Source organism: Opisthocomus hoazin, chromosome 7 (genome assembly GCF_030867145.1).
Source record: "Opisthocomus hoazin isolate bOpiHoa1 chromosome 7, bOpiHoa1.hap1, whole genome shotgun sequence".
Lineage (NCBI taxonomy): Eukaryota > Metazoa > Chordata > Aves > Opisthocomiformes > Opisthocomidae > Opisthocomus > Opisthocomus hoazin.
The window spans coordinates 39586737-39599870 of NC_134420.1; the positions used below are offsets into that span (position 1 = coordinate 39586737).

Genomic DNA, 13134 nt, shown 5'->3' on the forward strand with positions numbered 1-13134 from the left:
ACACTTAATACGAAATTCCAGACAGCTGTGATTATTTTTTACTTTTTGTCATTTTTCATCAACAACAGAGGACCAACAAAACAAGAACACAAATGTGAAATCATGGGCTCACTGAAATGAATATGTCCATGTACAGATCCTCTGGAAAAAAAAAAGACTCCAAGAGTTATAACTACTGTAGTATAAACATAGGAACTAAGTTAACTTGTACATTTCTGTTGATCACTCCATTACGTTGCCTCAAATAGTTTTAGAAGAAAAAAAAAAATCCTTGTTTTCCACACTATGTGTGTTGTTCCCAAAAAAATGACTGTTTTGGTTCAGCAGTGAAGTCACTATCCATGAAAGACCTGTTTTGGCCAGTGAGAAAAGAACTACCCTGGAGATGAAGACGAAAAGTCTTGCTGGGTCTCTCATCACTCAGAAGACTGTTTCAAGAAGGCCTTGCCATTCCCTCGTTTTGTTCCTTCATAAACTGTGTCCTTTAGTTTCAAACAGATCTTTATAGTTTGTGCTTCACTAAGTCTCTCCCCGTTCCTCCCCAATCTATTTTTTTTTTTTTTTGGACTCTTCTTCAGAGAGCTTGCAGGTGAAGATTTAAAAGACAGAACAGACAGAGCAGGAGCTTCTTCCGGTAGTTCTGAGCCTTGGCTTTGGACAAAACAAAACTAAAAGTTGGGCAGCTTTCCTCAATGAAAGAAGTTACTAACGGTCTTTGCACCAAACCTAGGACTTTATCATGAACTCAAAGCTTGGGAAAAAAAAGCAAGAGAATACTGTAACAAACTTCGTACAGAGTTCGGTCTATTAATTGTTTCATGTTAGATATTCTATGTGTTTACCTCAATTGAAAAAAAAAAGAATGTTTTTGCTAGTATCAGATCTGCTGTGGAATTGGTATTGTATGTCCATGAATTCTTCCTTTCTCAGCACGTGTTCCTCACTAGAAGAAAATGCTGTTACCTTTAAGCTTTGTCAAAATTTACATTAAAATACTTGTATGAGGACTGTGACGTTATGTTTTAAAAAGAAAAAAAAAGGTGTTAAGTCACAAAATGCGGTAATAAATATTTCATTTTTGATTTTTTGTTAGGCTTTTGTGTTTTTAATCATGCTTAGGAGAGACTGGAGTTATCGGGAGAGGTGTCTCAAATGCATTTCTTATCAGCATTGAGAAGAAAGGTTGGAAAAAATCAGAAATGAGCTGGTCATCAGCATTAATGGAATAACTGAATGAAAGAACATCTGAGGTTGTATATTTCTGCTGATTATCGGTATTATATTTGTGCCAGATTAAACAAAGTTTGAAATATCCTCTCACCAGCTTGCGCTTCAGAGAGCGGTGTCTGTTACCTGTGCTATCTGCTAGCAAGACAGGAGCCCAGTCTGGGTTCCGAAGGCCCGGGTACAAGACCAGGAAGCCCCTGTGTGTGTTAAGCGTCTGCAGCCGCCGCAGACCTGAACCCCAGCCACTCGGCTCAGGAGCGAAGAGGGCTGTAACACCGGCGTGGGTTCAGAAGTTTTAGGAGGAGAAAAGCAGCTCTGAGTGTAACGAGGGTTTTACCTGTGTGAGGATGGCGTCATCTGGCTTGTGAGACGGTTTTACTGCTATTCTCCTTGTCTTCAGCTGTTCTCAGAAGGGGAAAAAAAAAAAAAAGACCATCAGCTAATGAGGGAAAATGTTAATTTGACATTTCGTATACAAATTGCTGGCGCAGAATCCTGGGGAAGGGTTTGGTTTTACTGAAACGAGCGCTGGTGGCATTTTGCAGGAACTGAAAGAGAGCTTGACCCAAGGAAGCCATTGGCCTTGGGAGGAAGAGCCGCTGCAAGAGCGGAACGGGCCCCAGGCACAGGGGAGAGCTCCGGCTTCGCTGCTGGGAGAAGGGGAGCAGGAGAGGGCTTGGAATTGCCTTAACTTTCTAGGAAACAAACGCTACCGGCTTCAACATCTGTACATTTGTAACCCTGCTCCTCCTTCCTCCTCCTCGTCCTTCCAGCTGGCCAGGGTGTTATTAAAAACTTTGACTGACAGCTGGTACCTTTGGAATGTGGAGAGAGGCTCAGCCTCGCAGTTACTGCTTAATTTCTGAGCTGTGCAAATGGACCCACACTGCTGGCGGCAGAAGGGAGGATGCCTGCAGAACGGGCGTGAGGGTTTGCTTAGCAATCAGGTCCTGCTTGGTGGGTCTTTTCCAGGCGTTGGTAGGAGATCCGGAGGATGACAGTTCCTCGCCTGGCGCTGGTGCTCTCTGTCCTGGTTCAAATCGCATCAGTCCCGCAAGAAGGGCGCACCCCGGGTTCCCATTTCCAAATTCTCTGGTTATCGTAGATGCGGAAAACACGGAGGCAAGATTGTTTGTTCTAGTGCTTGAAAAGGGAGGTTTTTTAATTTCTTTTTTTTTTTTAAATCAGTACTTTATTTTCCTTGCAGATCTTTTCTTTACAATTTGAGGAGAAATGTCAGAAAACGTCCTTGCAGTGGCAGAAGGACAGGGAAGAATTTATCCGTAGTAGATTGTTGTTTTTTGTAATGAGCTGAATGTTTGCATTACTGTGTTGTTTTTTATTTTCTTTCTCTTTTTTTCCCCTCCTTTCGGGCTGTGCTCTCCGTGAGACATGTCGCTGAGGTCCAAGGTACAATAACGTGCAGAGACTTCTCCATCTGAGACGCGCTGTTTAGCGTGGAAGGTTCTGATTTTGGTATTTTTTAAGAACCGCTCAGCTGTCAAAAGCAACCAAAACGGGAATAATGTTTTGACAGCGGTACGGTGTTAAAGAAAATACTCTAGTCTGAATAAAAATTGGTTATGCTGCGGGAAACGAAGGGTAACAGAAGAGACACCTTTTGTTTACACACACACATGTTTATAATCCCAAATTTCCATTTCTCCGAGCGGGTCCGGGCTGGGGAAGTTGCAGTCACCACAAACGAGGGATTTTTCTTTCAGATTTTGCCGTCGCTCCGGCGAAGAGAGGAGGGGAGCGCGGCCCGCGGGCGCGGCCGGCCCGAAGAGGGGGTGCCGGGGGGACCCAGGCCCTGCCCCCCCCCCCCCCCCCCCATCGCATAGCCGCAGAGGGAGCGAGGGAGAGAGAGTTGCCCCAGACCAGGTTTGCGAGGGCTGGGGGTCGTGGGGTGGGGGGCCCGGGGAAGGGGTTTTAGCCGGCACTCCGGCGGCTGCCCGGGAAGGGGAGGGTTGGGGGGGGTGAGGGTCTCCCGGCGGCACCAGTGCGGGGGGGCCGATGAGGAGCCGCCGGCCCCACGGCACCCCACGGTGCGTGGGCCGCCAGGAAGCCCCGCGGAGCCCGCAAACCCCCCAAAACCTTTCCCCACGCGTGGAGGGGCGGGGGGGCGGCGGGGGGGGGGTCTGCGCCCCGCAGGGCTCCCCGGCCGCGTCCCGGGGCTCGGTCGGGGGGGTCCGGGCCGGCTTTTCAGCTCCCCCGACGGCACTTTGGGAAATCCGGAGCCCGACGGCGCTGCCCGGGAGCGCGGGGAACCCCGGCGTCCCGGGGAGGGGGGAGGTTTGCGGGAAGATTTTAATATTAATAGTTCTGGTGGCGAGCAAGAGACAGACAGAAGGGAGCTTGCTCCTCTGTGCAGAGTCTCTGCGACAGCGATGATGGATGACCCGGCACGGCTAAACAACTCCTCCCCTGCATCCCCGCACGGTGTCAAAGCTACTTTCCTTGCAGCTTTAGGAATAAAACAAATAAACACCCTCGGCCCCTTCCTCGCATCGATTTATGGATCATTATGAATCAATTACTGCTCTCAATATTTTAGAATTCGCTTACATAAAAAGGGGGTCTGCGGCCAGGAAAAAAAACACCACCAAACCAACATTCATCTTTGCCTTAGTAAGAAACACAGAACAGTCCTGTGACTGAAAAATCGCTGCTGAGAACTCGAGTTTAACCGTTTTCTAGGAGCCGCATTACCGGGGGGGGGGGGGGGGGGGGATACTGTAGGTGCGCACCCCCAAGAGCGGCTTTCGAACGGGGGGGGGCTCCACAACGCGCGTAGAGACAGAGCAGCGCATCCATGCGCTCAGCTCCTCCGGAGACAGAGGAAAAAAAAAAAAGAGAGAAAGGAAAAAAGAAGCAAGCCCCCCCCCCCCCCCACCCCAGACCCACGCAGACCTCCCCAAACGCGGAGCGTGGCGCGGCGGGAGGGCGCGGTGGCTCCGCGCAGGGGGAGGGAGGCTTCGGCGGGGACGCAAAGTGTGTGAAGTTGGGCTCTTCCCCCCCCCCCCCCCCCCCCCCCCGCGGCTTTCTCTGCGTTCTGCTTTTTGCAGCCGTGTTTGAGGATCTCAAGGTGTTTCTATGGCTACCTTGTGTATGTGGGAGGGTCAGATGTGGGGGTGCCCAAGAGAAAAGGCAGCTCTTGGGTGATCATTTATCAATGTCACCCACATAATGATTCTCTCTGCAGCCTTCTATTGATGAGGATAATTACATTAGCTCAGAGTGACTGATCAATGAAAAACCACCAAACAAAAACTTCTTTACTCTCCTATAATACCAAAAAACCGATACAGAAATAAGATAGAAACCGAGGGTGGGATTTCCCTTTCCCTTCCCTTCAGCAATGATTTTTTTTTAACGAAGAAGGGAAAGTAAGGAAATTTTATCCGATTAATTTCCTCTTCAAAAGAGGCTACCATTTTATGAAAATGTTCCCTTGAACCTCCTGGCATCACTCCTTGCCTGCTAAAGGCAAGTCGTTATTTAAAACACGAACTGCTGTCTCTCCCCTGGATCCGAAACCCTTCGCTTTTACAACTTGCGTTTTGTTATCGGGGGGCCGGGGCGGGGGGGGGAAGGGTACGACAGTTTGGAGCTGCGAAGAGGGAAAGGGAAGGCAAATAACTGGGAAAGGGAAGGCAAATAACTGTTCTTTCGCGACCGCGACTATCTCTCTGTCCGTCAGGTTTTCTTTGTTTTTATCACTTCATAAAAGCGGCTCTGCTCAAGGTGGGACGCGGCCTCCCCGCGCTGCCGCGCTGCCGGTGAAAGTTTGCAATTAAATCACGGGTTCGTTCTTTCCAGAGTTGAAAATCAATGCTTTCTCAGTTAAAGGGAATTTTAGTGCTTTTACTTGGGAGTCGTTAAGGACGCCGTAAATTTTACTGCGACGCCTGCAAGCTCCGGAGCCCGGCCGGTGGACGGGTCGATATTCGCGCTGTTTTTGGGGGAAGAGGTTGTCCCCGGTTTTGCTCTCTCTCCGAAGGGCCTTCCTCAGCACACTCGGTCACTTTGAGCAGCCGCGGGACAACCCGGTGCCGGGGGGGGTGTCAAGGCTGTTCCTCCCGCTCCCCCCGGTACCGGCCATCAGCTCCCGCCGATGCGGTGAGCCCGCCCCGCCGTGCTTCGGGGCGCAGGGGCCGCGGCACCCACCCGGCTCTGGGGGGCCAGGGGGCAGCGTTTGGGTCGAGCAGAGCCCGCTCCAGGGGGCCGCAGCGCCGCTGAGGGAGGGTCTGCAGTCCCGAGGGAGGCCGCGCGTTGCGGTGGGCGCCTGCTCGCGGGGTGGCTACCGGTTAGCACTGGGACGCGAGTGGGAGCCGCAGCGGGGCTGGCAGGGGCGCGTTTGGTTTGCTGTGGTGCTTTTTTCCTCTTTTTCCCCCGGAACGTTTTGTGCTGAGGGGCTACCGCCGAGCCAGACCCCCCCCCGTCGGGAGGTCGGCCCCGCACCCGGCTACACCGCGTCAGCGCCTCGAGCCGCGGGAGGGCTCGTCCCGGGGCCGCGGGGTCAGGAGCGGGTCCCTGTCGCCCGGTTTTGTCCGAGGCGCCTGTGGAATTCCTCGAACGAGCTCCGTGAGAACCGGTGCGAACTGCTGCGGGTAACGCGGCGGCCAGGCTCCGCGGGACGGGCAGCGCGGGCGCGGCGCAGGGCGCGTGGGTCACCCGCGGCCCGTCGGGGGGGTGGGGGGGGAGGGGCGCGCTCGCGAGAGCGGCGGGGAAGGCGCGGGGTGTAACGGCTCCGCGCGCGGCGGCCCCGGCTCCCCCTTCCCCCCCGCCCGGAACCGGGGCCCGCCGGCTCCCCCGGCCCTCGACTCCCGCCGGCGGCCCGCGCCCCCCCGTTGCTGCGCTGAGGCGGAGGTGAGGGGTCCGGGACCCCGCTTATTATTATTACTATTATTATTATTATTATTATCATTAATTATTTTTCCCCGCGTCTCCCCAGTTCGGAAACACCTTCGGACCTGCGAGCCCGCGGACGGGCCGGCGGCAGCGGCTGCGGGGGGAGGCGCGGCGCGCTGCGACCCTGGCGCTGCGGGGGCGGCGGGGAGGGGTGGGGGGAGGGGGAACCCCCTTCTGATTAATAACTAGCGGGGTAATGCTGAGGGCTTTTTCTGCCCGATTGCCTTTTTGAATTAGAGCCGATTTCTTCACACTTCAGTAGGGCCTGTCTCTTTTAAAATGACTGACAGATTTGTTTCTCCCTTTTTTTTCTCTCCCCGAGACTTAATGATGTAAATTTTCTAATTAGTTAAATCACGTTGCTTAAAGGCCTTAATATTTAACGGGCGAGGAGCGGTAGCCGCGCTCGGAGCTCTCGAAACAAGGGCAGGATTCTCCGGGGGGGTGGGGGGTAACGGGACGACATCGCCTAAAACGGGAGCTGGAGTTCAGTCCGGAGCTGCTCCCCTCCCCCCCCCCGCGCCCCCGAACCCGCTTTTATTTTCCAATCAGCGAAGATTTAATTAGGAGCCCGCGGGCCGGGCGAGCCGATGTTTTCTCATTAGTTTCCCGCCAGCAGCCTCGCGCGCCGGGTCGGCTTCGAGGCCGCCGGCGTTTGGCCGGGCGCGCGGGAGGCGGCGGCGCGGGGCGCGGGGGTCGGTCCCGCGCGGGCCGGCGGAGCTGACGGCGCGAGGGAGCCGCTGGGCGTCCCGCGGGGCTTCACAAGCCGCGGGGCGCGCGGGGGCACGCGCGGGGCGCCCGATGACGCGCACACCTGGGCCGAGGCGCGCGGCGCAGCGGCGCGGGGGCTCCCAGCGCAACGTCGGAGCGCCCCCTTCTGGTCGCGCCGGGCGCCGCCGCCGAGGCCCGCTCCGCTTCCCTGCGCGCCGGCGGGAGGTGGGGGGGGGGGGAGTGAGATGCGCGGCGCACGGGGCGCGCGGGCAGAGGTCCGCGCGGAGAGCACACGTTACGCGGGAGCGCGCCCCCCTGCTCCCGCCCCTCTCTTTCGGCCCCGGGAGTAACGCGGGGCGCCGATCTCCCCCCCCTTCGGGGCGCGGAGGAGAAGCGCGCCCCGGCAGCCCCCGCCCCGCGCTCTGGCCGCGCGGAGCCCCCCCGGCCCGAGAGCGGGGACCCCGCGCCCCGGCTGCCTCCCCTCCCCGCTCGGGAGCCGCCGGTGCAGCCGCCGACCGCCCGCGCCCGGGGTGCTGCCGCGGCGCATTTACGGCTTGAACGGTGATTTTGCCCGTTAATAATAATAATAATAATAATAATAATAATAATAATAATAATAATAATAAAATAAAATAAAGAGAGCGGGCCGGAGGAGCCCGAGGCTGGGGCCGGCTCCGGGGGCCGCCGGTCGGGCCGTGCCGAGCCGCGGCAGCGCCCGCGGAGCAGCCGACCCGCGGCACCCAGGCAGCGGCCGCTCGGGTTTGTCTTCTTTCTAAAAAAGGTGCGCGCAGGGGCGCGGGGAGGGTGGCCGGGACGCCGGTCGGAGCACCGGGGGACACCTCTCCTGAGGCAAAGGCGGGGGGAACCGGCTCACCCGCAAACCCGTCAGGCGGAGACCGAATAACGATGTTCCGGAGACGGCGTTCGCGAGCGCGGTGCGCTGAAACAACGGCAACGAGCGCTTGCGAGGGCTGCTGCGGCGCAGCTTAATAAAAAATTAGCCTCACTGACAGCCTTGTCAACATCTTAAGTAAATTATCATAGCGACGGTCTTTGGAGAAGGGAGCCCGCGCTCCTCGCTAAAACACCTCCTATCATTAATCTTAAACCACTTGAAGATTATGATGGAAGGAGCGGGATCAGTAACCATTACCATCTCCAGCCGCTGTTAAAACTCCGCTGTTTATTTTCGCAGCCGGAGGGAAACGCGGAGCGAGGGAAGAAAGGAGGGCGCGGGGAAGGCAGAACGATTGAGGCGAGTCCGGTTGCGACCCCGGCGATACAAACACGGGGAAATCCGCGGATCGCTGGAATTTGGGTAGGCACTGGGAAAATAAACAAAGCGGTGGCTCCCGCCAGTGCTGTCACCGGTACGCTCAAGGAAAGGTAACTTCTCCAAATTAATTGTGTTTTCCCGAACGTTCGGTGTTTGCCTTTGCCCACATCGATCGTTCGCTAAAGATCAAAACTGTTAAAAACGTACTCGCGTCTCTCACTGATCTGCGTGTCTGAAAATAAATTCATTTCGACCCTTGCTCGCTCGTACGCATCGCGTGTTTTCCGGCAATCGTCGGAACGAAGTCTGGGGCACAGCTCTGTGGGGGCCCGACACACTCGAAACACTCGCTCGGGGTGAAGCCTCTTCACGCGCGACCTGTGCTTGTTATGGTGGTCTCTCCTGTTTGAACATCGCCCTTCTTTGAAATGCAGCCGAAAAATAAAATAGCTTCCCCCCCCCCCCCCTCCCCCCCCCGTTAAACCGCTTCCAAGGTTTGGCAGAGGAGCGGCAGCCCCAACCCGCCGCGCTGCCAGCCGCTCTCTGCGCCTTCGCAACCGGCGTGAGCCGGGACCGCGCCGGGACGCAGTCCAGCGCCGGCTTTTGAAGTTTTTCTTTCGAAAGGCAGAAGTTTGCGGGAAGCCCTTCAGCAGCACGGCGCACCCCGGCCGGCCCCTCTCCTCCTCCTCCTCATCCTCACCCCCCCTCCCCCTCAGTCGGAAGAGGGGGTTACCCTGAAGCCGGGATGCTGCAAATTAAAACAAAGCCAACAACTGCCTGCCCCGAGCAGAGCCCGGGCAGCGGTGCGGCGGGGACGGGCGGGCGGGCTGGTCGTCCCCCGGCAGCTGGGGGGGGGGGTGGGTGTGCGGGATCGGGTGCGGGATCGGTATCCGCGCCGGCCGCGGCCCCGCAGTGACCCCGGCCCGGGGCTGCGGAGAGGTGAGAGGTAACGCCGGCAGCCAGCGCGGACCTGGCCCTTTTAAAGCCGCAGCTGATCAGCCCTTTGCTAAATTAAAGACATGGGGACCGGCGGGGGGGAGGCAATTCCGTTGCGCAGCGTTACGGCGCGGACGGCGCGGGGACAGTGCTCGCACCCGGCAGCGGCCCGGCTAAGGAGAACCGCGAGCCGACACGCGTGTCCTGCAGCCCCGCGGGCGTGGGGCACCGCGCGTCACCCGCGACGGCGAGAGCCGCTGGCCGAGATGCGGGAAAACTCCAGCCCCACGGGCTCCGCAGCGGGGGGAGCTGCGGGGCGGCGGGCAGCCGCCTGCCCGCCCGGCCAAGCACCGGCGCTGCCTCCGCGCACGGGAAGGAATTACCGGGGGGGGGAGTGATAAATTTTCCTGTGAATCCATTTGTCTTCGATTTGAAGTTACTCTTTAACCTACGCGAGGTGAGACGCAGGGAACGAGCCGTGGCGGAGGTGCGTGTTTGCACGTGTGCGCAGGCACCGTGCGCACGCACTGTGCGCGCGCACGACGTCAAAGCGCGGGTAAAGCCGAGCACGTGAACTGGCCCACGAACAGCGGAAAACGGTGACGGTTCCAATTTTTTCCCACTGTAATTAGAAAATGCTCCTCGATCGTCTCGGCACCCATCGCTCCGCGGTAACCCCGCAGGGGCGGGAGCGGAGGAGCGAGCCTCTGCCGCCGGTGATCTGCCCCGCAACGACCCACTCGCCAGGGCGAGGGGCGGCCGCAGGCACAGCGCGGGGCGGCCGCCAGCCGGGCGCGAAGGGGAGAAGCAAACCCCAGGGACTGCGGGAGGAGTGGAAACGCTCGGCCGTGCGCGCACCTCGGAGCCACCCGGCCGCGACAACGCGGCCCTGGCGCGGCCGGCTCGCGCGGAAACTTCCCCTTTCCCCGTGTTTCAGGCAGCAAAGCCCCGGGCTCGGGAGGCCGGCGAGCCAGCGCCCCGCACGCCGGTGTGGTTAGCGTAGGCGCGGAGATCACGGGCCCGAGGGGGAAGCGAACGACCCGTTTCTCCCGCAAGAGCCTTCCCCGCCTCAGCCGCCGCAGGGCCGCCAGCCACGCCAGGCGAGCTGCTGCCCCGAACCACGCTTCGCCGAACCGCAGGGCCGAGCCGACGCCCGGCGCCACGGAGCGGCATCCCGCGGGAGGGGGGCGGCGGTGCGTGGCGGCCGGGCCGCCCGCCCCTGCCCGGCCCGCGGCCTCCCCCGGACCCCGCTCCCAGCAGAGGGGCCGTCCGTCCGCCGGCACCGGGCCCGGGCTGCGGGGGTGCCGGCGGGGTGACCAGGCGTAGGCGAGCCGTTCCGCCACTCCCGCCTGCGTCTTGGGAGGCCGGAGGGTGCGTTCGCCCGAGGGGAGGGAGCCGGGGCGTTCGCCGGAGGCACCCCGAGGCGAGCGGGCACTGCTCCGGGCCGCGGCCGCGCCAGCCCAGCGCACCCGTGGGCCCGCGGGGACAGCCCGAGCCCCCCGCACCGCCGCGGACCGAGCCCCCGCTCTGGTGTGAGGGCGGGAATCGCCGTCTGGCTCAGCGGTGCGGGGCCGCGCTGGGCGGGCGTCACCATCCGCCTGACCCACGGGGGTCGCGACGGCGCCCGGCCGGGGTGCCCTGCCGGGCCGGCCCGGCTCCCCCCCACCCCGGGGCTCCGGCAGCCGGGCGGGCAGGCGGAGGAGGAGGAAGGGGAGGGGGGCGATGGCCGGGCCGGGAGGGAGACCTTCCTTCCCCGGAGTGGACTGCGGTGGAGAGTCGCTGCGACCCCGGGCGACCCGGCAGCTCCGCCGCCCCCGCCGCCCCCCCTTACCTCCTCCCCCCGCTCCCCGCCTCTCGCCAGAGTCAACACGGAGCTGCGATCCATTTGGGCGATTTAGTTAAAATAAATAAACCCGCGAAGATTCACTGGCAAGCGATGCATCATCGACCCGGAGGTTTATGAACAGGCTCGTTACGGCCGCGGCTCCAGCCCCTGCTCCGCCGGGGGGGGGGGCTGCGGCAGCCCGGCTCGCCCCGGACCCCTCAGACCGGGCCCCGGACAGCCGCCCCCCCCACCCCCGCCGGGCCCGCGGGGCGGGGGGGACCGGGGGGGGGGGGGGGCAGGCGGCCCACCCGACGGCTGCTGCCGAGCGCTGTTCCTCATTTCCCTGGGTGCTTGGGGGAGGGAAAGGAGGGTCGGGAGACATTGTTGTCAGTGGCGATTGTTAACCCAAATAATAATAATAAAGAAAAATCGTTACAGCTGGGTGCTGGCTGAATATGGCAATTACTATTATTGCCAATCACGATTAGAAATAATTATCCTGAAAGCACGGAGGGTTCAGCTGCCAAGGTGTTTTGAATAATCGCTTCAAAAGGAACAGCAAAACAGCAGGGTCACACGCAGGGACGACGGCAAACTTTCCGTTGCAGCAGCCGGCGGAGGAGATCCTACCACGGGCCGGCCCTGGTTTAACTGGTGGAGCTCCAGCGTGCCGGTCTGTGGCCGGTCCCGCACCCCCGGCACAGCGGGCCCCCCGCAGTGCCCCCCCCGCCCCACGGCACCGCTGCCCCGCGCTCCGCTCCCTTCGTCTGAAACCAAACCGGAGCGAGCCGGTGCGGGGGGACAACGCGGTCCCGGAGGGATCCCCCACCCCCCGCTCCGCTTGCGCTGTGCCGCCCTGCCCAGGCCCCCCCACTCCGGCCGTTGGACGTGGCGCGCAGCGAGGTCACGGGGACCGGCAAGTTCAACCTACTTAGCGCAATCAGCCAAGTTTCATTTCCAAATTGTGTTCAATTCCGTCTTCCCGCCTCCCTCCAAATTATCTTAGAGGGGGAAAAAAAAAAAAATCGAATGAAAGCAGACAATTTAAGCCAAATCCTGTACACCGTTATTTATATGCAAAATCATTTTTGTGATATATACTCCCTTTAATGGTTATGGGATGCCAGATCTTTCCAAGCGGATTTACAAACCTAGCCATCAAATTATTTCAAAGGCAGGCCTATTAGGAGCAAAAATAATTACGAACTTTCAGGAGCTTTGTAAAAAAAGAAGTTTCTGAATGTTGTCTCTTCAAATTTTACTTAAGTTTTGTTTTTAATTTAAGCCTGGAGGCACCGTAGAGAGATACCCAGAGTCTAATAAGGAGTTTGGAAAAGAATGTGCTGTAATCCAGTGCCGAGCTATTTCTCCATAAAATATGGATAAGGAATCAATTCATAAGTGCAAATATCTACTAGGACTGAGTTTTAACATAACGTTTCACATGAGCATTCTTACATGCATTATTAAGGAGATAACAAAAGTGCTTCAAATCAAGCTCTACACAGTCACATCTGGAAATGCTCTTTTCTGTCTAATTTTCATTTTTTTCCCCTCAAAAAAATGTTAGAAGAAAAACTAGTCTGTCCCCTTGTATATTAACTGTTACCATCAGCTTTTAATCAGCAACATGTATAGCCAGATTTACGGAATCCATTCCACGTTGTCCCTTTTAGAGAACAGTAAAATGAAGATAGTATCTTTATTCATTTATAGAATCTGATGTTAAAACCCAAACCACACACAAATAGCATATACATCGCTTTATGCATACAGACAGGCATGTAGATACACAGACACAACACACTTCTACATGGAAACAAGTCATGACCCTGTGTTGGAGAACAGAATAAAAAGTATCTGTGCGTTTCATCAGATCCGAAGTCAGACGTCATCAGATAAGCAGTGGTCTAGGGGAAATCAGTTTAAAATCAGACACAGCTAATTTCTGAATGTATTGGAACTGTAGCAAGCTTTGCTGTATGATGTTTAATCACCGTGAGTTTTAAAGGAAACTCTTCAGGCTTTTCAGTCAAATAAAGCGTTACCACTAAGCAATGAAGGGCTGACGAACTACCCACAGACTGCACACAGTTGGTACAGGTTTAGGGTTTGTCTTGCTCATGTATAATTTAATGGAATTATATTCTGAGGACAAGGATAGACGCAGTCTCTAAAATCTAATACTACTCTTTTTTTTTTTTAATAAATACTATATTTTTCCTTTGAATGGAGAGGCAAGCAA

At 57.6% G+C, this 13134-nt stretch overlaps 2 protein-coding genes across 3 annotated transcripts in view; one reads left to right on the forward strand and one right to left on the reverse strand.

Moving 5' to 3' along the window:
- The window catches only part of MEIS2 (Meis homeobox 2), a 174716-nt gene extending 173634 nt beyond the window's left edge, over window positions 1-1082 (forward strand). For both annotated transcript variants that reach the window (XM_075426915.1, XM_075426916.1), the window contains one exon: window positions 1-1082. This exon is cut by the window's left edge and continues 373 nt beyond it. The gene's annotated coding sequence lies outside the window, so the exon portion shown is untranslated.
- A 482-nt stretch (window positions 1083-1564) lies between these two features.
- The window catches only part of CDIN1 (CDAN1 interacting nuclease 1), a 180382-nt gene continuing 168812 nt past the window's right edge, over window positions 1565-13134 (reverse strand). Inside the window, exon 11 of the mRNA XM_075426923.1 lies at window positions 1565-1627. Within this exon, the coding sequence (XP_075283038.1) occupies window positions 1624-1627 (4 nt within the window). The 3' untranslated portion in view covers window positions 1565-1623. The remainder of the gene's footprint in view (window positions 1628-13134) is intronic.